The sequence below is a fragment of the Lissotriton helveticus genome, chromosome 1_1 (assembly GCF_964261635.1).
Source record: "Lissotriton helveticus chromosome 1_1, aLisHel1.1, whole genome shotgun sequence".
Taxonomy (NCBI): Eukaryota; Metazoa; Chordata; class Amphibia; order Caudata; family Salamandridae; genus Lissotriton; species Lissotriton helveticus.
Genome location: NC_136057.1, coordinates 578,693,449 through 578,716,814, shown reverse-complemented (window position 1 = coordinate 578,716,814; position 23,366 = coordinate 578,693,449). Strand labels below are relative to the sequence as shown.

The 23,366-nt window shown below is 42.3% G+C and overlaps 1 protein-coding gene across 6 annotated transcripts in view; it reads left to right on the top strand.

Moving 5' to 3' along the window:
* The window catches only part of ABCC9 (ATP binding cassette subfamily C member 9), a 1,243,587-nt gene that overhangs the window by 427,960 nt on the left and 792,261 nt on the right, over positions 1-23,366 (top strand). For all 6 annotated transcript variants that reach the window (XM_078674078.1, XM_078674076.1, XM_078674073.1 and 3 more), the window contains exons 9-13: positions 2,005-2,160; positions 4,170-4,304; positions 6,258-6,420; positions 18,542-18,582; positions 20,021-20,163. In XM_078674078.1, the coding sequence (XP_078530204.1) occupies positions 2,005-2,160; positions 4,170-4,304; positions 6,258-6,420; positions 18,542-18,582; positions 20,021-20,163 (638 nt within the window). The remainder of the gene's footprint in view (positions 1-2,004; positions 2,161-4,169; positions 4,305-6,257; positions 6,421-18,541; positions 18,583-20,020; positions 20,164-23,366) is intronic.

The following is a 23,366-nucleotide window of genomic DNA, read 5'->3' as shown; positions in this document are numbered from 1 at the left end:
GTTCCTTGACTTGAGGGATATGTATTTTTGGTTAGAATACTCTCTTTTGTATTTATCACCTTTTTGCAGTCTCTTGTTCCTGACAGTCCTTCTGCTGTTTGGTATGGGGGACCCTGTCTCATCTCATTGTTGAGGGTTAATGGAGTTCTGAAGGTTAAGTGACTTTTTTAGTGCTTCATCACTCAGGACACCTGAGCCCTCAGTAGTTGCCACCACCGACCAGGAGTAAGGGAATTCCTTTCTCACCCCAGTCATGCATGCTACTAAAGTTGTATCCACACACCTCCTCTGTTTCCTGCCTCCTATCTTGAATCCATTGATCCAGTCACGTAAAGATGGCCCTCTCACACCTTCCTTCCAGTTCTTACACCTGCCTGTGCTCATCAGTCTTTGGGGGCCCTTTATTCTCACCTTTCCCCCTCACCCCACAGTATGTCAAGGTGGATCCCTCCTCTTTTAACTGGGAGGAGAAGGATGGCAATTACTTAAGTGGTGAGAATGAAAAAATAAAAAAAAATAAATGCCAGCATTTGTAAAGCGCACAGCTACCTCCAACGGAGGTGTCCCGATGCTAGGGGCCATCGGGAAGATTAAGCAAGCTATTGCCCAGAGTCACAAGGTGCTGGGCTAACCTGCCGCTGGAGGCGGGGATCGAACAGTGAACCCTGTAGTACGGAGTCAGGCACACTGGCCACTGCGCCACACCTCAAAAAGGCAGAGGAGCCTGCACTGTTCACCCCTGAGCTCTGCATTGCAGTACTTCACTCCCCTTGTGGTTTCTCCTTTCAGGGTTGGGAGGATAATTGGGGAAAACTCTGAGATACCTGCCTCTTTGTCAGATTTCTACACATCCCTACTCTGCTCCAGGAGTTTGCTGTTGCTTGCAGCTTGTTTTAATTGCCTCCTTTGTTGATCAGGGTTGGACAGTAATGCGTATCTACCAGTCAGCCAGCCTTTGAAGCGGGTAGGCACGGAAGGGCCCACATGGTTACATAGGGGTATGAGTGGAAGGAAAAGCTGACAGAGCTTCACTGCCCCAGGCACTTTGTTGCAGTCTTTCAACTCTCCCTCTGTCTCCCTCCCGATTGCCTATTCCTGAGCCTTTCCCCCCAGCCAACTTTGCTTCTCAGGGTCTTGGGGTGTCAGGGACCTAAAGCACCAGTTACTCTATTGTGCTTTGCTGAGCCTCTGCTCCTCTCCCAACTTTGGCTTTCACCTGGCCGACCACCTCTCGTATATCTTCCTAGTTGAAGGAGCTGGGATAGTGCTGCTGGTCCTCCAATCAGCTGCTCCTGTCAACCCTCCTCTGCCGTTACTAGAGTGATGTTGAGTCCTGGATCCATTCCCCATTGTTGCCACTCATTTCAGCACCACTGCTTGGATCTTTGTGAGGATATTTTCAGGGCTGGTCCTCACCAAGGAGAGCTCCTCTAGGTCACAGCCATCTTGCTCAGTCGCTGATCAAGGCTCACCAACTTAGTGCCTCTGAATTTTGCATTTTTCACTTATTTGTTGTTTTTTACACAACTGATTGTAGTTTTTTCCGGACTGTAACATTTTACTGTTTATTGTTCAAATATAGCGCTGAGCTCATGATGATTTTATGAAATTGTATTGCTCTTTTTATATTGACAATTTATGTGTTTTATGATGTGATCTACTTTGGCCCCATGTCGTTCAATAAGTGCTATTCAACACGTCCTATATTTTTATTTGATATTAGTTATTCGTAATGTAATTTGTTTTTTATGCACACTTTTGTGATTGTTTCATACACACCGAATAAAGTTTATTGAATTGAATTGAGTGTTTATTGTTTTTCCTTACATATTACTACAGCTTTAATTAACAAATACAATAACTTGTTTTTAATAATAATTAGCATTCTTGAGGAAGCAATGCATGTTTTCACCATATGAGTGTTACAAAATGTTATGTTCTTGATGATCATTTAATCTTTACCATCTATGATTGATTAAACCTGTCAAACATCTCTGATTTCAGGCAATGATATATAATAAAATCCTGAAACTTTCAACATCGAACATGTCCATGGGAGAGATGACATTGGGCCAGATCAACAACTTGGTTGCCATAGAAACCAATCAACTGATGTGGTTCTTGTTTCTTTGCCCCAATCTGTGGGCAATGCCAGTTCAGGTACAACATCAAATTAATGGTTGTGTTTTTGGAAACCATAATTAAAAGCTACACTTAGCCAGCAGAAATATATTTAAATTTAAGTGAGGCTGCCAAGGAACTAGCATCGTTTCATGATAATGTTTGCAAAGCCATGCTTGTAAATACTTATTGTACTGATGTTTGAAGATGAGCTCGCTTAGGAAAATAAATTCTCTTTATAAACTGAATTTCAAAGCCCACTAAAAGTTAAATCAGGCCTTAAGAATGGGTTACATTTCCACTCTGGTATTTCAATTAGATGTTGCTTCACAGAGTATATACATTATACATTGCATCTGTATGGTGTAGTCTGTTGTTTTCAAAATCCCATCCAATTACCCCATTTAGGCCTTAATTTTGAGTGCGTCGTTAAAGTCAACACCTGTGCAAAACACAGATTGTACTGGACTCGGAAGTGCGAGTGTGGCCGAACAATCTGACGGATGTTTTACCCATTTGGCAGGTTAACCTGCCAAAATGTACCAATTTACCAAAATTTAATCTGTGTAAAGCCCATGATAGCAGTTTAAAAACTAGACTGATCTGTCAGGGAACAAGAGTATGATTTATTTCACCGTTTAGATAACATTAAAGATGTGAAATTTAATTTATGGACTTGGCTGTTTTCTTGCAATATTACTAAAACTCCTCCATGGATATATTTAAGACTAACTCTTAAAGAATTGCACGTATTTAGGTAATGTCCTGGTTTTACGCTCAGATTTCTTGCAATGGGAACAAATACAATTGATAGCATTTGGTAAGTTGTTTTCCATGACTACCAGCTAAGATCCTCATTATGAGTAACCTCTTGATTCTGATGAGGAAGGTAACACCAGTTACTGACACCTGCTGAACAATGTGAGACATGGGAATGCTGCTGATCAATCAGTTGCATTTGCAAACCGCCGCACTGTCACCCGTGCACTGTATCTGAACGCTGAGGTTGCAATGTCTCTGTCACAAAGCCAGGTGCTGAACTTCTTTCTGAAGTCCGCCAGCGAACGTGCTGTTTGGAGGTAGAGGGACAGACCATTCCAGGTCTTGATGGCGATGTAGGAAATGGAGCGCCCCCCTCTGCAGGTGCGTTGGATGTGGAGGGTGCACGCGGGTGAGTGAGGCAGAGCACAGGTGTCTAGTGGGCTGATGGAAGTTCAGTTGGTGGTTGATGTAGGAAGGGCTTAGCTGTTAAGAACTTTTTAGGAGTGTGAGGCTCTTGAACAGGCATCTCTTCTGGATGGGGAGCCAGTGGAAGTTTCTGATGTGTGGAGTGATGTGGGTCCATTTGGGGAGGCCCAGGATGAGTCTGGCTGCAGTGCTAAGTATGGTCTAGAGTCTTCTGAGGAGGTGGGTGGAGATTCCGGCATAGAGAGCGTTGCCATAGTCAAGGTGGCTTGTGATGAGGGCCTGAAATGCGGTATTTATGGTGTTGATTGGGATCCATCTAAAGATTCTGCTGAACATGGGAAGGGTGTGAAAGCAGGAGGAGGCAACTGCATTGGTTTGTTGTATCATGGTCATTTGGCTGTCAAGGACGGTGCTGAGGTTGTGAGCATGGTCAGTCAGTGTGCAAGTAAGTCGGAATTCTGCTGGCCACCAGCTGTGGTCCCATACAGAGTTGTTCTTCCTGAAAATCAGTACTTCTGTTTTCCCAGTTTAGATCTGTTTAGATTTGGTTAGATTCTGGTTGCAGCCCTGGATGAACTTTCTTAATTAGAGTGCGGCTGGATCCAGATTACTGATTCCCATTAATTCCTAATTTGTCCTGAGAATCTTAGGTTTCCATCTGTTATCCCCGTCAACTCGCTGTCCAACACTTCCCTCCCGTTCATTCATAATGAAGGCTTATAGTGCCTACTTTGTACTCTCCGATTAAGCTTAGTCTTTCATAGGCTTTATCTTTAAATCATTAACAGAGTGTTCAGTGTAAATATCCTTTAATGCTGAGCTGACTGGGCCATGTTAAATTACATATTTTTTTCTCGTAGATTACAATGGGTGTGATTCTTCTCTATAAACTGCTGGACGTCAGTGCACTTGTGGGTGCAGCTGTTATTGTACTGCTCGCTCCGATTCAGTATTTCATAGCTACAAAACTGGCCGATGCTCAGAAGAGCACCCTGGTAAGTAAAATCTTCAAGCTATTAATGCGTATTAGCAATAATCTGATCCTTGTTATACATATATATATTATATAATGAACATAATACAAGCAGAAGTAGTTCTTCCAATATGTTTAGGATGTTACCTTGTACATATTTCTATGTAAATGTTTATACTCTCCATTCTTTTTACAAGTGATGACAGGTTTGTGCCCACCTTACATTTGACTAAGCGTGAGTCCAAAGTTCAAACACAACAGCATAGAAACTGCAACTGTAGAGATCGAAAGGTATGAGGTCGGTTTTCAAGACTACATAAATGTTTTCCTACATTTTTCTTTCTACAGGTCAATGAAAGTTTGGAATGCTTCTTCTAATTCCCTACATTAGTGGCCTCCAATTACCACTATGCAGCCAACTGCCACAATTTTTTCATTTTTTACTTGTACTCTAATTCATTCAGGACTTGCAAATAAAATATAGACAACTGTGTAATTACTGCATTTGTAATATGCAAGTACTAACTGATTGAAATTATAGAAAACCAAACCTTTTCCAAGACAATTAAAGGCAGATTGTAGTCCTGAATAATTAAAACATCGACTAGAGGGTGTGCTGCAAAGCTAAGCTCAAGATGGCTGCTTGAGCTCCTCCAATGAGACTCAATTGTAGTTGGGAATAAATGGTGCTGTCACTCTAACAAACACAGAAATTGGATATAAGCATATACTGATTAAAAAATATATAGGACAATGATTCAATCTTTGCGGGCTCAAAGAGAAAGAAAGCCTAACATCGCAAATACAAGAAGGCCAGGTCACTTCAAGAATATGTTAGACTGACAGTGGAGCATCTGGACCTCCAGGGACCTCATTAGCCTGAGGTGTGACTGGTGATCCTGTGACATTAAAAATCAAAGAAATACATATGCTCACACCGAAAACCTAATATTCCTATTGTAGGAAACTGCCCATCAGCACACTGAAGTGAGTGTGGACAGTGAAGATCCTTCTCTTCGACACCCAATCACCTATTGAAGGTTCCTGGTGCCTTAGCTTTGTTTGTGCCATCATTGATCTACCCTTGTCCTCTGCTGAAGATAAAGATATGCAACAATTATAAAACTTTGCTACCGGGATGTAAACTTAGGCTTTTTAAAAAAGAATCTTTTTGTAAATTATGATTTACCAATTATGTAACAAATAAAGAAAGGATACAGGCAGGTTATGTTGTTGAAACAAAATACAAACATAAGAAAATTTCAATCAAATATTGAATCGCAGAAAAAGTTGTTATAATCAGGCAAGCATTGATCTGAGTGAGTTATTATCTGGTAAATAAACGTAAATAAATAGAACTAGGCCTGGGCGGTAAACTCCGTTCTTCTTGGGGAGTTTGTGGAGTTTTCCCCACTACGCGTAGAGCGCGGACTTCCAGAAAGCTCTGCGCAGCAGAGTGGAGTGGACTGTTTCCTCTTTCGCAGCTCCCCAATTTTAAGTTGGCGAGCAAGGAAAATCCAAGGCTAGACGACGTCCTGGTGAGATTTCTCAACGCGCGCAGTTGCGGCTTGTCGCTACTGCTCATGTTGAGAACACTGCCGCTCACGTTGAGGAAGCTGCCACTCGAGTAGAACATCTAATTGAGCGATCAAAAGAAGCTGCGCCCTCTTGGGCTGCATGTGGTGCCTTTCACGCTGCATTTACAGCGTGGGACAAATGCCTGGTGCTAAAAATCAGAACAAGCAGTGCAACTTAGCTCATTCTACTGCCTGTGGAACTCCTTGGAGAGTGGCACAGTTTTCTTTTAACTCTGCCCAGGCCTAGATAAAACTTTAAAAAATCAATATTCCATTTCAAGGGTATTGCAGCAGCAGACTGGTGCAGTCTAGGTACATGTGAAGCTATCCCTCCATCTCATGTTCATTTGTTGTTGCTTGGTGTCTCTTGACTGTATTATGTTTTTCCTACCCACAAGGACTACTCTACTGAGCGATTAAAGAAAACCAACGAGATCCTGAAAGGCATCAAACTTTTGAAATTGTATGCCTGGGAACACATTTTCTGCACCAGCGTGGAGGAAACACGAATGAAGGAACTGAAAAGTCTCAAAACCTTTGCACTTCACACATCTCTTTCAAGTAAGAAAATATCCTATTGAGGGAATAGATTGTAAAATACCTAAAATGAGTTTTCAAGAGCTTGTCCAAACAGAAGGGATCATCTTCATTAAATAATATCACAGTTAGTTACCGTGGAGCCATGCGGTTCTCTTATGCCAAGAATACACTAGTATAAAAGACTGATTGGTAGACATTTCACCTTGACATTTCATTGCAGGGAAAACACCTACTGGCTCTTGACAATGGTGTTTACCCCACTGTGATTGCTGCTTGATTTTCTTTTTTTATGAGGTGGTGTCCTGGCGTTGCCCCACTCCCTTCCCATCCTGCCAACCGGAATTTCACCACCTGCAACTGCAATGCTGATGAATTAGGTGCTACAGTGAGGCAGTGAAATTCCTGTCTGCAAGAATGACACAGCACAGAGTCTGCAGCCCATAAAGACTCACCAGAGAACAAGCTTTACATGGATACGCCTGACTTTTGATACATATGTTTTATATATTTTATTTTAAACATGAAGCACATTACTGAGATGAATCAATAAAGAGCCACACCAGTCTTGATGCCAGAGTTCCACGTGTGTTTCTCAGAAAACCTCAACCAGTAATTACCACCAGCAGTATATATGATCTCCACTGGGGTGCCTTAGTAAAATTCACATTGGAGTGGGTGTGCCCCTGGAGTGTTATCAAAAGAGGTTTGTTATGGAGGTTGGCATCCGCTCGCCATGTCGAATTTTTAGTTTGTGCACATGCACGTTGGTTACGCTCTACTTTGAAAGGAAACAGCTCCCCACAGCTTTTCTTTGTAATTCAAAGTCAAGTGGCTATGATATGCTTGGTCTGTTCAATTTTGTGTCTCATACTTTGCATTTGTAATGTTAACTACTATTATAATAATTGGTAAATACCTCATGGCAGGATAGCTACTGCCTCATAGGTGGTGGGTGAGGATTAAGGGTCTCGCTATCAACCTGTAGGAAATGTGGTGGTAGATAAGGAACAGCTTCCTGTTGAGTAGTTACAATAGTGGAGAATGCCATTGAGGTTCCATGGTTTTCGGGACCAGACTCCATTTTGTTTGCGTTGTTCAAGACGCCATTTTTGTGTTGCCCTCACGTAGGCTGTAGAGGTAACCGAACGAACAAAGTTGCATGGGCTTCGTTGTTCATGTACGTATTAACTTGGCCTTTTCGACTTGCGAGTGAACTGCAAGACGCTGACCCCGTCACCTGAAACTGATCTTTTCACGAAGCCAATTTCTATAGTAGATCGTTGTCTGGAAGTACCAATGAATGTTCAGGATATCGTTAACTTTTAGTCGCTTGCACATATCTTATCCTACTCTACATCTGAATTGCTCCTTTTCTTATGTCTTTTCATTACATGGGTAGTGCTTTCAATTATGGGGTGTCCGGCTTGTAGTAATCGAATTTGGGACAGTCCTAATAATTAACTTGTGGGTTGGTACAATGTAAAGTGAGCTTCTTGGAATGTAATAATGTGTGTAAAATGTATTTGATTCGTCAGAATTTGTCGCAGTGGGTGTGCATTTGTAATGAACTGAAATTGTAGATAAAAGATGATGTCTTGCTCTACGAAAGTTGAGCAGTCTCCTGAGTTGTACACCGTGTTGTATCGCTTGGTTTACTGTTACTAGCTGCAGCTAATAAATTTGATCTCTGACGCCACCTAGAAGTATTCCGTGTCTCTGTAGTCTAAGACAGGAGAATCCGAAGACTTCGGGTGTGTCCCTGGCACCGCTGGGTTCTAAGAAAACCCGGTTCTTCAGTTGGCGCCCAACGTGGGGCGACATCAAGCGGTACCGGTCCAAGCCCGAGGATCGTGAGGAGCCACGTGAGAAAATTCTGGAGGAAGTCCGCCACTTTATCGACCCCTGTATGTCGACGTGGACCGAAGGTTTTTGCTGCGAGGCTTCCCGCTTTCCGACGGCTACGAAGGACTGCTGCCCTGACTGTCGCCCTCTCTTGGACCCTTGATTGTTCCTTTGTAGAGCGAGACGATAGACGGTCTTCTGGTGGCATGACAGATATTTTGGTTAAGTAGAAGTGGGTCGCTCCCACGACTTTGTTTTGGTTCTTGGTTTTGTTTGATTCGGTTGCTGCAACAATCGAAGCCGAGGGGCTCGTATATTTGTGAGTGTATCGATAGTTGATAACCCCTTGAAGTTTGAAGCTAGATTAGTGAGCTATAAGATGCCTGGTCTTAGCAAAATTAGGAAATGGTTTAGTTGTGGTTGCAACAGGCATTCCCGATTGGAGGATTCGTGTCCGATACCTCCGGTTGGAACTCCAACTTATGAGCTCTATTCAAAACACGGAGTGGGTCCTATCGCTTATAACGAAGTGTGGGTCCGCTATACTAAGAAGGATGGTGTTTTACGATGGCCTCAATATGGTAGTTTCGAACTAAATATTTTAGATAATCTGGAAGTTGCGGTATTTAAGAAGAAAGCCCGGCCGGCAATGTTTGACTCTTTCCGCCTTTGGCGCAAGGAAGCCAAACAGCGAGAAATTAAGCAAGCTAAAAGAGATAGGAAAGATAAGAATACGTCAGTACTACAAGCTGCTAGGCAGTTTAAGGAAGATGGAGAAGAGCGTGCGAGTGAAAACTCAGATAGACAACGTTGCATGGCCATAGATAAATGTTATCCGGCCTTGCCGTCTTTTCCTCCGAAAGTGATTGAAGACCTTGAGAAAGATCCTTTGATCTCTCATTTACTGAGATTACCACCTCCTTATGTGCAGGGTGCTACTGCGCCTCCATTACCCCCGGTTGTTCCACCTTTTGTTGTTCAACCTCCTGCTGTTGTTTAGCCACCCGTTGCTGCACAGATGGTTCTCCCTCCTACGGCGCAGCCTTCTCTAGGGTCACCAGCTTTGCTACCAGCTTTGCCTCAAACTCCTTTGCCTTCTAATTCTGAATCCTCGACTCCTACTGTTTGTGTCCCTACACCTATTTTGCCTCAAAATACTTATTCTCCTGTTCTTATGGCTACTTCTTCTCCTTCTGCTCGAAAACGAATGACTGAGACTGTTGTTAACCTGTTGTCTCCATTGTTTGGGTCACTGAATATGACCCCTGTTTCGGAACGTAAGCAGAGTCGTAGTCAGCTGCCTAGTTCCGAGGAACGGACAGTGTTGGATTTGTTGGCTCGTAGGTGGATTTTAAATGCTTCGAGGTATGATTTGCCGGTGGTTATGGATGTTTTCTTTCAGTGGGATCCGCCTAAGCAAAGGTATGTTTTTGACGTAATGTGTACTTTTCTGCGTCAGGAATGGGAAGATAATGAGTTGGGTCCGATTCCGCAGGATGTGCTCGATGTTCAGTCGAAGTTTGCTAAAGGGGCGATAGTGGAATCGAATGTTACAGATGCCACAGAGATGATACTCGTCTATAGATCTAGGCTACCGCCTCAGACATTGCACAAACCTGATTCCCCCGTTAGGAGAAAAGTGAAGCAGTACCCCATGAGAGAAGTTCCTCCTGTATGGAGAGAAGCAGTTCAGGCTAATGTTAATCAGGGTATTCAAGCCGTACTGGCTCATTTTCAGCGAGTATGGGTACATGTTCCTTGGAAGAGAGCAGAGGTCTTGGCTATTAAGCAGACCTTGCCTGACCCCCGTAAGAATCCTGCTGGTTATTATAAGGAGTTGACTCAGACAGTTGACGCGTGTATCATGAATTTAGCCGACATAGATATGTTGATGGGTAATGTAGTTCCTCAACCTCTGTGGGCGAAGATTCGTCATGAGAATCATGCGCAAGAATTAGGAGATACGTGGGCTAATATTGTTACTGCAGATGGTCGGCAGATAGGAGGTGCTAAACCTGAACCCTTAGTTGCAGAATTACCTGGTAGAATAATTAATTTAATGAAAACAATGATGCCTCCTTTACGAGTGAATTGGGATAAGTTAGCAGCATGTAAACAAAAGAGAGATGAGAGTGTGTCTGCTTTCTTCACGAGGCTTGAAGAAACATTTATCAATCATAGTGGTCAGGACATGAGTATGGTAGGTGGTCAAAGGTTGTTTGTGGACAAATTTGTCTTTATTTGCTTCCCGAACTTTCTAATAAGTTGAAGGACTCTGAGAGTTCATGGGCTGTTTCTTCGTCGGCTCAGATATTGGCTACTGCACAATATTACGAGAATAGGGATAAAGATGAGAAGGATAAAGTGGAGAAGAAAACTAAAGACCTAAAGACGAAAGTCCTTTTGCAGCAAGCTTATCCGCCTCGTACGAATCAGCCTCAGTTTCAGCAACCTCCACAATTTCAGAGATTGTTACAGAAGCCTGAGCCTTATGCTGCGCGATATTTTCCTGGTCCTAATCAGTGTGCTTACTGCAGAGAGGAAGGTCATTTCAAGAATAGTTGCCCGGCTTTGCTACAGCGTGCGAATGGTGTACCTGTTCAGAGAGGTCGTGGTGGTTTCCAGCAAGCTCCTAGTGGTAGGGGACGTGGTGTGTTTCCCCAAAATGAGCGTTCCTTTCCCCCTCAGAACTTTGTGAATTATTTTGACAGACAGAATGTTCCGAGTACTATGTTGAGGATTACTGTGTTGAAGATGAGAGTGCTGGTTATGATAATCACTAGGACAGCCAAGGACAAAGTGAGGGAGTAGTGTCAGTTCCAGTAGATCAAAGAGGACCTTATGTTGAAGTGATTACATCAGGTGTTGTAGAACCTTTTCTTTTGGATACTGGTGCGATGAAGAGTTCTATTATGCACTCTGAACTTCCCGGCGCACCTTTGTCTGGCTTGACCAATTTTTCAGTAGGATTTTCAGGCCCCCCAGTTCATAATCCGGTTTCTAGTCCTTTGTCTCTTTCTATTGGTCCTTGTGAATTGGAAGCTCCACTTATTCTAACGACTGGTTGTGGTGAGAATCTGTTGGGTTTGGACTTGCTGAAAAGATTGTATGCGTCATTACATTGTTCTCCTTCGGGAGTACACCTTACCTTAGGTAAGAGAGTGATTTCTCCGATGTATTTATCCAAAGATTGCCTTCCACTGGAATTGCGTTCGCTTCCTGATACGCTTTGGGCTACAGGTCCAAATGATGTTGGCCTTTTGCAGATTCCACCGTATGTTGTCACCCTCAAGTCGAATGCTAGACTGCCTCATATTCCGCAGTATAAAATATCGAGCGATGGCGAGAGAGCTCTTTTGGCGATCAGCTATGATTTGGTTGAGAAGGGTGTAGTTGAAGAAACGAGAGGTAACGTGTGTAACAGTCCTGTTTTGCCTGTCCTTAAGCGTACTGATGCTTCTCAGCCACCTGTGTATCGGTTTGTGATCGATCTTCGAGAAGTGAATAAAATTGTTGTGCCACAGTTTCCTGTTGTTCCTGATATCACTGCTTTGTTGACTCTGATTCCTGCTTCGGCAGCTTGGTTTTCTGTCATTGACCTAAAGAATGCTTTCTTTAGCATTCCGATTGCCGAGGAGAGCAGAGATATTTTTGGCTTCTCTTTAGGAGGCCGAAGCTTCCGGTTTAAGAGAGCTCCTCAAGGTTATTGTGAAAGTCCCTCAATCTATAGTCAGGCGTTGAAAACTCAGCTTGATGGGTTTGTGTTGCCTTCTGGTGCTACTCTTATTCAGTATGTTGACGATCTTCTGGTTGCTGCTGATGATGAAGAGATTTGTAAAGAGGCGACTCTTTCTTTGTTGTGACATTTGTCTGACCTTCATCATAAAGTGTCACCTTCAAAGTTACAGTATTGCCGCCAAGAAGTGACCTACTTAGGTCATCTCTTGTCGAAGGAGGGACGGAGATTGACCCCAGAACGTATTCAAGCGATTGCGCAAATGAGTGTGCCATCCACACAGAGAGAAGCGCGTGCCTTTTTAGGTATTACGTCGTATTGTAGACAATGGATTCCGAATTTTTCTCTACTAGCGAAACCTCTGTTGGCATTAACTCTTAAAGATACTCCGCATCCTCTTCCTTGGTCTGACGAATGTCAGAAAAGTTTTTCTGAATTACGTGATGCATTGTGTTCGGTTCCGGTGTTGGGTACTCCGGACTATAGTAAGCCTTTCATGTTGTATGTACACGAGAGGGAAGGTTGTGCATTGTCAGTATTGACACAACGATTCGGAGACAAGCAACGCCCATGTGCGTATTTTTCAGCGACGTTAGATCCGGTAGCTAGAGCGTTGCCAAATTGCTTGAGAGCTACAGCGGCAGCGGCTGTTTCTATACGACAGTCTGCTGGTCTGGTATTGGATAATACGTTGATTGTAATGGTCCCACATGCAGTGGATACCTTATTAAACAGGATCAAGACACAGCATCTTACTAGTGCACGTTTGTCAGGTTATGAGTTGACGCTTTTGGCTAGGCATGTGCTATTAAAAGATGTAGTGTATTGAATCCAGCTACGTTGTTGCCGATTTCTGTAGAGACAGATGCTCAAGAACAGCATGATTGCTTTCTTCGGACAGAGGAAGAAACGAAGGCTAGAGTTGATTTAAAAGATACTCCTCTTATGAATGTTGATGGTACCCTATGGGTAGATGGTTCGTGTTTTAAGCTTCCGAATGGTGAAATGACTGCAGCATATGCTGTCACAACTTTGCATACAGTTGTTGAAACAGCACGCATAGCACAGAATTCTGCGCAAACAGCAGAATTGATTGCATTGACTAGAGCGTGTATATTGTCAGAAGGAAAGCGAGTGAATGTCTATACTGATAGCCAGTATGCGTTTGGTGTTGCCCATAGTTTCTGACATTTGTGGAGAGAGAGAGGGTTCCTCACTTCCCATGGTACGAAGATTCAGCATGGGCAGTTAGTGAATGAACTTCTGGAATCACTTACTCTCCCAAAGCAGATTGCAATTGTGAAGTGTAGTGCGCATAAGAAAGTTGTGGATGATGTAAGTCGAGGGAATGCGTTTGCGGATGAAGTTGCGAAGGAAACGGCGAAAGACATGATGAGCCGTATGTATGTTGCGGGCCCTGCTAATTGGGTCATGGCTGGTGGAATGTGTGAAGACACAATAGAAAGTGTGAAGATGATTCAGGCTGAAGCTACTGAGAAAGAAGTGAGTACGTGGAGAGAAAGTACAGGTATGTTGGATTCGACAGGTTGTTGGGTTGAGTTGTCAGAGCACCAGCAATGGTTGTTGCCAGATGCGTATGTGCTCCTTGTGGTTACTATGGCTCATGGAATGGCTCACATTAGTTCGAAGGGAATATGCAAGTTGTTGCATCCAGTATGGCAGAATGCTGGAATTCCGAAATGTGCTGAGAATGTGGTGAAGCATTGTATAATTTGCTTGAAGTACAATCCTGGAAAGGGAACTCCAACTCCAGCTGGTCATTTTGCTCCTCTGACGTATCCGTTCGAGGTGATACAGCTAGACTACATTCACAAGGAGAGATGCAATAACTTAAAGTATGTCCTTGTGGTTGTTTGCACCTTTTCCAGATGGATAGAGGCTTATCCCCTAAAGGATAATACTGCCTTGTCTACAGCCAAGGTTTTGCTCAAGGAGTATTTCCCCAGGTATGGCTTGCCGAGAATTGTATGGTCTGACAATGGGAGTAAATTTGTGGGTCAAATCATGAAGAAAGTGTGTGCTGGTTTGGGAATTAATCAGAAATTCCATGCTGTGAATCACCCCCAGTCAGCTCGACTTGTCGAGTGCTACAATGGCACGTTGAAGCTGAAGCTAGCTAAGATTCAAGCAAGCACTGGTCTTACATGGCCGGATGCTTTGCCGTTGGCTCTTTTGTCAACAAGGACGACTGTGTATTCTCGTGTGGGACTTAGCCTATACTAAATAGTTTTTGGTCGTCCGGCGAATGTTTGGGGTGTGCCTCGTCCCAAGAAATACAGTGACCTTGAGTACCCTATGTTGGTGGATTACTTACATGACTTAACTGCTAAATTGCGTGTTCTCCACCAACAGGTCTATGACAGTTTGCCAACAGCTACTGCAGATCCAGGCCATACGATTCAACCTGGAGAATACGCCTTGACAAAGAATTTCCAACGGACCAAAAATTTGGAGCCGAAATGGACTGGACCGCATTTAGTTCTATTGGTGACTCGGACTGCTGTTAGAGTAGCTGGCAAAAAGAATTGGGTGCATGCCACCCATTGTAAAAAAGTTCCTTTGCCCTTACCGTATGACAAGTGGGTGAGGGATGGTGTAGCAGATTCTGACTGTGAGAGAATTCCTAGATTTGTACCTTTTAGTGATGCGCATTTGACATGGACTCAGTCGGAACGTGCGGATGACGATGTTCTTCAAGCTGCTGTGCCCCCACATCTGAGACTCGACACTACGAATCCAGAGGTCCTTTTTCAAGAGCAAACTGTGCCTGGCAAAGAGCGCTATAATCTAAAACCGAGAAAGACTGAACTTATGGACGAATAAAGATTGAATTTTTTTTGTAGTGAATTACACCTTGTCAGATCAAGAGACTTTTTTTACTTTTTTTCTTTTTCGAGTCACCATCCGGACTCCGCTGCAGGGTCGCGGTACAGCCTTAAGGGGTGAGCCGCGTATTGACATAATGTCTGTGGCTCATGGTCGTTAGTACGATCTTGACGCACACTTAAGTGAAGAAGGTAATAGCCGTGAGCAGCACGTTAGAGGATGGAGTCTTTTGGATCTGATAAGAGTGTTGAGAAAAGTGATTTTAAAATGAAAATGTGTACATTGGTTCGTAGCAAATGTTTTTTAATACTGTGTTTTCTGATGCTTTTGAATACTACGTTAGTTTGTGCGGGTTGGATTTTCTATGCCACACAACATACGCTTGCATCTACATCTCAACCTACTCTTTCTTTTTCTTCTGTTTCTCCACATGAGTTTCATACGTTGCCTGAACATGAACAAACATGAAGATCAGAATTTGTGAACAAATCGTTCATACAGATGTTGCATCGGCATCAGCTAGTCATAAATTCAACGAATTGTTGGGTTTGTGGTCTTATGCCACATACGACAGATAAGGGAATGCCATATTTGGTTTTGCCTTTTTCGCCTAATGGGTCAGTATGGGCGCTCCAATCAATGTTTATCTATGCGAATGAAGTATCCCCTGTACGTTCTGTCAAAGATAATGTGAGTAACAATGCCTTGATACGGGGAATAGTCGATATGATTAGAGATATCGATGAGTATAATGCTATCCCTAAAGATGAGGTATGAGCATATGTTGGTTGGAACAAAACGAGATATAGCATTAGTTTGACTGAAAAAGAGAGACAGAAAAGATATCCTCCTATTTGGATTGTACCTCACCGAGGTCATTTTTGTCTGCAAGGTAATGGTCAGAATCCGAGAGCTCAGCTTGGTAGGAGTGTGTGTGTTCACACCTATGTTTATACATCCCCGAAATCTCCACCGTTCGTGCCAGCTAAAGGCACGTATTTTGTTTGTTACGACAGAGCATATACATGGTTGCCATCTGATTTTTCAGGCACATGTTATGTTGCATTTTTGCTTCCCCCTACATATACAGCTGCCTTCGATTACCATAAGACAAGATATGGTAGAGGTGTTATCGATGCGGAATATACTGTCGCACAAGAAGTTGAAGACTTCTTTGAGGGTTTCCTGCCCTTTTGGGGTCCTATGGCTAATAGTAGGAATATTCGTCAGCTTACGAGAGTGGTCGAGGCCACTATAAATGAGACTGCAGGTGCTCTTAGCAATATTACCGCTGAGCTTCAAGCGGATCGTCTTATGACGTTACAGAACCGTTTTGTTTTAGATATCATACTTGCAGACAGAGTTGGAGTATGTAAATTGATCGGATCTAGTTGCTGCGTTTTCATACCAGATAATGCCCCGACAGTGTACCAAGCCATCTTGAAGTTACATAAGTCCACTGAGTCTATACAAGTAGATGAAGGGAACTGGTTGTTGATAGGATTGTTTTGGGAACTGCTGTCCAAATGGGGATGGAAGATTCTGATGTTTCTTGGTATGGCTTTAGCGATCCTTTTCTCGTGTTGTTTTTGCATCCAGTGTGGTCCCGCCATTTGTGGCCTTTGTGCTACGATCTGTGTGAGAAGACCCATCTCGAGAGAAGTGAAGGAAAATAGGATGATGTTACAGCAACACCTAGATGATCTGATGAGAATAGATATAGACCTGGATTCAGATTGACGTGAGTTTAGGTCATTGCCTACATAATGGCAAAAGGAGGGGCTGATGTTCCGTGGTTTTCGGGACCGGACTCCATTTTGTTTGCGTTGTTCAAGACCCCATTTTTGTGTTGCCCTCACATAGGCTGTAGAGGTAACCGAACAAACAAAGTTGCATGGGCTTCGTTGTTCATGTACGTATTAACTTGGCCTTTTCGACTTGCGAGTGAACTGCAAGACGCTGACCCCGTCACCTGAAACTGACCTTTTCACGAAGCCAATTTCTCTAGTAGATCGTTGTCTGGAAGTACCAATCAATGTTCAGGATATCGGTAACTTTTAGTCACTTGCACATATCTTATCCTACTCTACATCTGAATTGCTCCTTTTCCTATGTCTTTTCATTACATGGGTAGTGCTTTCAATTATGGGTTTGTCCGGCTTGTGGTAATCGAATTTGGGACAGTCCTAATAATTAACTTGTGGGTTGGTACAATGTAAAGTGAGCTTCTTGGAATGTAATAATGTGTGTTAAATGTATTTGATTCGTCAGAATTTGTCGCAGTGGGTGTGCATTTGTAATGAACTGAAATTGTAGATAAAAGATGATGTCTTGCTCTACGAAAGTTGAGCAGTCTCCTAAGTTGTACACCGTGTTGTATCGCTTGGTTTACTGTTACTAGCTGCAGCTAATAAATTTGATCTCTGACGCCACCTAGAAGTATTCCGTGTCTCTGTAGTCCAAGACAGGAGAATCCGAAGACTTCGGGTGTGTCCCTGGCACCGCTGGGTTCTAAGAAAACCCGGTTCTTCACCATATAGTTATATGTACAAATGTTAACATCAGTCACCTGCTGACACTAGCGCTATTCATGTCGCTGGAAACGATGAACGCCAGCCTCCTTAACAATCCACTTTTGATAATACTCCAAAGGCACACTCATCCTATGTGAATTTTAGAAACTCCCTGTGTCCTCACAAGACATCAGGGAAACACTACAGTTCTTGAATGCACTGTTTTTAATTTGATTCTAACTGGTTTTATTGGACATTTGCAAGGGCCATTATATGGATTTATTGGCCAATGTGTTGTTTCTCTTACAGAGACCAAGGAATTGCATGATAACCCAACAGAACATGTAGCTCTAGTGCAGCTTCAGAAAACAGTCTGCACTATCTGGGTGTATATGCATGCAATGAATGTACCAACACTTCTGAATTAGATGGTGACCGGCACAGATCAAAAAACATATGTTTTTTCTCTTTATGTACTGACAACCTCTTGTCTCTCTCTGAGTAAAGGCAGAAACCATAACTATATATTTAAAAAGTTTCTGTTATACAATAATAACAAAGTTATTGTACTTACCCGCACAGAGTACCAACCAATACCTACACAAGAGATCTGATTGTAATAGATCCTGATGAAGGCCATGGACCTGTAGGGGCACATATGGCGGAAACCTGTCTAACACTTACGTGTGATGCAAAGGATTGGTACTGCATCTGAGCCACATCACTCTATCTATTTTCTAACCTACTCCTATCGCTTTTTCATATTAAAGTTCATTTTGAGGCGTAGGTGGTGATCTTTTTCTTAGTGCATAGATCCCACCAGTATCTTTTCCCAGACAGTTCCAGATAGAGGTGTTACTCAGCTGGAGAAGTGAGTAGCCAGGTGCAGAACCCAATGATGATGCTATCCACTAAGCCACCCCAGTGGGGATCATGTATACCACTGGTGGTAATTACTGGTTGAGGGTTTCTGAGATAACACTCATGGAACATGGGCATTAAGACCGGTGAGGTTCACTCTTTTTTGATTTATGACAGTATGGATAATGGGAGCTAAGTGAACCTCTCTCAGCTTCTGTCTCTGCCTTTTTGAATGCTAATGCACATTATTGAGATGTTTTTAGTAAAGATATGTATCTACTTTTCAAGAATATGATTGATATGCCCAAGTAGTCTAACTTATTTTGTGAACTTTTTTCTGCAGTTTTTATGAATGCAGCAATACCAATTGCAGCAGTCCTTGCAGTAAGTCACCTTAACTTTTGTTAAAATACATGTTACTTTATATTTTTGTGCAGAAAAATTGAAAAAATGTATCCACTGTAAAAAACTATGTGTTCATGTAGCTTACTAAAAAACAATGTTCATAGGTTATGTGAAATGGTGTCGGGATAGCTTTCTGGTTGTCATTCAGATTATGGAATGATGTGGAATGTATTTTGTTGGGTAAGGTAGAGGCAATAACAGTACCAACCTTAAAATCATACTTTGACAGAGGGGAGCAAAGGAAGGGAGCCATCCCATGACAAAGGGAAGTTGCATAGAACTGCAAACTAGGGAAGTCTTTTATACCGTTGTGCTAATACAACAAAAATCACCTAGGAAAAAATAACATGTGTGCCAATACTTTGGCAATATTTTTGCCCCTGATTAAGTGGTTGTTGCGAAAAAGATAGAATTATGGCTACATAGCATTTTTCTGTATTTTTGTGCCTTCTATCATTGCAGTTTCAGTGTTCTGTGTTTGGTTTTGAGTCAGTTCTGTGTGTGGTGTGACTAAGTGCAGAACAGTATGTAAAAATCTCTAGCAATGTATTGTTCTCTGAATGATGTCCTATTTCAAAAATATGAATATACCACCGCCACTCTAAGTGTTCCTAAAGTAAAAGAAGAAGGCCCTCATTATAAGTGGCTTAGAGTAAACCCTGTTATTCTCCCAACCCCGGAATCAGGGGCGTAGCTTGGTCAGTAAAACTGTGGGAGTGTGAGCTTCAGATTTTCCGACAATCAAGCTAGCATATCATGTTGATCATTATATGGGAAGCAGCTCATGAGGGGGGCATCAGGACCAGTGGAAAGGGAAAGGAGTGCGGATTGTGAGGGGTACTTAAAACACAGCATTTTGTAAAATAACCATGTTTTAAGACCTACAAAACAGAGACTTGTGTGTCTTTTTGTGAGAGTGAGTATTTAAAGATCCAAGATAAAATCCAACAGACATCCTAAAATACTCAACAAAAAGCTCCTGTACCCTACTATTTAATAAATAACACATTTGGGAAGGTGGTGTAACACACCCAACCCTCCCCCGGAAGCTACGCCTCTGCCCATAATTACAGTTATCTGAGGCGTTCTGTTAGTTCTGGGGGTTGGAAATAATGAGAATTAGATGTGGGAACACTGTGCAGGAATTAGTGTTTCTATGCCAATTTCTGCATGTTTTTCTCCATTGTTTTAAATTAAAATGTCAGCTGCTATCTCCGTGTGAAACAAACTTAAGTTTATATTTCCAATGGGCCCTGTAACTCTTGGTACAGCGCATATTGAAATGATTTGCCCACTCATAAGGAGGGACATTTACAGACCCCTGAGTTTTATGTTCTTCTAAATATAATGGTATTTTTCTGTTTACAGTTGACTGACTTTTGGAATATTATTAAATATATTTTCTTTTTTTCTGTAGACATTTGTTACCCATGCCTATGTAAGCACAAAACCATTGACACCAGCAAACGCCTTTGCATCTTTGTCTCTGTTCCACATCCTGGTCACACCACTGTTCCTGCTCTCCACTGTCGTCAGATTTGCTGTCAAAGCACTAGTGAGGTACTTAAAACCATTCCTTTTACTGCTAGACAATACTGACAACAAAGACAATGCCATAGGTAATAAAAACGTAATTGTTTTTACTCTATAATGTGCTTGTGTCTTTGGTTTTGGTGTAAGTCTCTTTACAACAGGCTGTTTTATGTGTGGATGGAAATGGAAAGTGCTTCTTTTCTAATTCATACTATATTTTTTAGCAATTTATTTATTCAATTAACAAATCAATAGAAGAAACCTGTAAATTGTGACAGTGACCTAGGAAGCTGTCCAAACGCTGTGGTTGTGACCAAGACCTTGGGCAATATTATCAAATGTGTCCCTTGGGGCACAACAGGCATGTATACTTGCTTTTGGCACCCCTGGGGCACTACAATATTACAGAAGGGGATCCCTCTGTGATACAGACTAGGCTGATGCACATGTAGCAAAGTTGTGCCCTCAAGGGGACACACCCTCATTGGCATGGGCGCTGCTTCTGTTCCCGCGCCATAATATAGACATAGGCTCAAAGGCAAACAGATCATCAGGAGGTGCACTAACTGTGCGCCACGAAAAGGTGACCCACAATCAGTGCTCCCTTCAAGGGTGCCCATTGAAAGGAGATAATGTGGTGCTATGTAACCCCCTGATGAACACTTGCAGATGAGTGCAAGAACTTATTGCTCCCACCTTTGGGAGTTCACTGCCTCACCGTTCAAAAGCAGGTTGGTTGTCACCTGCACCATGAAAAACAGACTAACGGCTTACCTAACGCGCTGCCATCAGAAGGGGCATAACATTGCATGCGATGCCCTGACTTGGTAACTAAAGGTGTGTTATGGCACAGACCAGGGCAGTGTGCCCTATCTGAACTCTGGAACCTGGTGGGCAAGGCAGATGGAAGGCACCATCTGTCCAGTATTCAGATGCTCATGAAGGAATAGTAATTGTTTTGGCTGTGGGTGGCAGGAAATTCCCCTGTATAACTTTTATGGTGGGAAGGAGTGTTACAGAAACTACCACCGATGAGTAACTGGAATTTTCAAAAAGTGACTTGGGAGTATGAGCTTTCCTTTATCTGGCAAAGTGAGACTGGAGGAAGAAGAAGTATTTTTCATTCGATGTATCGAGCAAAAGCAGATGCGTAAACTCTTTCAAACAAATTGTATCCGCCATTGGCAGTTAGTGGAGTTAAGAAACATGATTCAGGACACATTCCTCAATAGGCAGACTTTGGGTAAGCCTGATGACTGTGTTTTGGATTGTTAACAGCTGCAACAATGGATAATTTGATATGCCTAGGTACACAGAATTGCTGTAGTCAAGCTGGAGGTCACCACAATCTTAGTGACTGATTTGTGGTTATACAGAAAAGCACAAGTAAGTCCTTAAGGGCTTTTGTGAGTGGAAGAGAGGTAAAACCTGGTTTAGTGATTGGAGTCTTTGAAAGTTTGCCATCTAGATTGCATACAACAGCTGATGAAACTGGGGGTGACTACCAGGAGGGCCACCAGTTATCTGACTAAAGGGATGCAGTCCACCTTAGTTAATGTCTTTTCACTTTTAAGCGTCAGGAAATTTGTGTTATGACATGCCCATAATGTTAATGTTGGCTCAATCTATATATCTGGCTAAAGGAAACTAGTATGCATGGTCCTTGATTCTTCCATAAAGTGCTAGAGGACACCAGTGCCACAATCCTTGAATGCCTTTATAGCATTTCTAGGGCCTAAAACAACTTTATTAAGATTCCCACCCTTAATTCACATATGCACAAGTTGCCTATATATTTTCACATTTTAAATGGTTTAACATTAATAATTGTTATCCTAAGGTGGATCTGTGTTGTCCAATTACAATTTCACAATTCATAACAATTTTATGTAGAGTGCATTAGATGCTCACAGTATTATTTTGCAGTTGAACTAATCTTCAACAATCTCATCTAAAACCTATAACAAGATTGTTGAGGTAATAAAGTAAAATTATTTTAAAGCAACCAAATTCTTGTGCAACACAATGCTCAATTTGATCTGACATTAAAAATATTTGTTTGATATCCTTAATACATTACAGACACTCGGCCCAGATGTACCAAAACTTTGTGGTACAATGTGTTATAGTTGTATTTACCTTCCTACACAAACCCTGATTGGCTTTGAAAAGTTGGTAAAGTTGCTTTATGTGCTACTTAACAGCAAGGGGATATTGTATGGGCGGCACAAGGGTGTTCCACACATGGGTGTTGACGCAAATCCCTATCTTCTAACATTGTTGGACAGGAATATGCACCAAACAGTTCCACCTCTTGATGCAGGTGTAACAGTGAATCAAGTTTTAAAGCTCTCCACATTGCATTAACTTTACACATGTGCTGCACTGTACTGTCTACATATATAGTGGGAAAAGTATTGAAGCATAGTTGTTGTACTTGAAGGCTACCCTTTCAGTAAAAAACCCATGCTTGACAGGAGGCACACACATACTTGCTCTATGGTGTAAGGGTGAGTGCATTGACGCAAGGAAAAAAATGCACCAGCGCAGGGGGTAGAGAAAATTAGCACCATATCTTAGTCTATACTGTTCTGTTTTTGGATCTCCCTTCGATGCAAAGTAGATGACTGAGCTAATTGTGTTGCGTACAAAGGAAGTAAATCTGCCACCATTGCTCACCTGACAAACCGACAAATGATTGCATTTATCATGATTGAAATAAAACTGAATGTGCCTCTGAATCAATCTTTCAATCAATTTATGATTGAAAGACCTAGTGCAACTTCATCACAGAAAAAAAGTGTCAAAGGATCGACTTCCTTTCATAGACCATCCTATCGCTCTAGAATCTTATCTGGTCATGGAATAGCTCTAACACAGCAATTATGTTTTATCAGGTTCTTTGTTTGGCTTTTGGGTAAAGAGATACTTGCTTGTTCACCATTCCTTCTACACCCATTATATTTTCAAAGTTACCCTGCTGCATTGTAAAGTTCAATGATGCTAGCCATACTTTCAATATGTATTACAGAGTAGAATGCTAGCTTTTGACACTTGCATATAATAAAGCTATACATGGCACCTAACCAAGCTCTCTAATAGTTTATCATACTAAAGCAATTGTCTCAACCAGGTAGCCCTGTGCTATGTCAAGGTGTCATGTAACATCTTAGGACCTCTTCCCTGGAATTCTCTACCACAGGTTATTCATAAAATTCCCTTCACTGAGT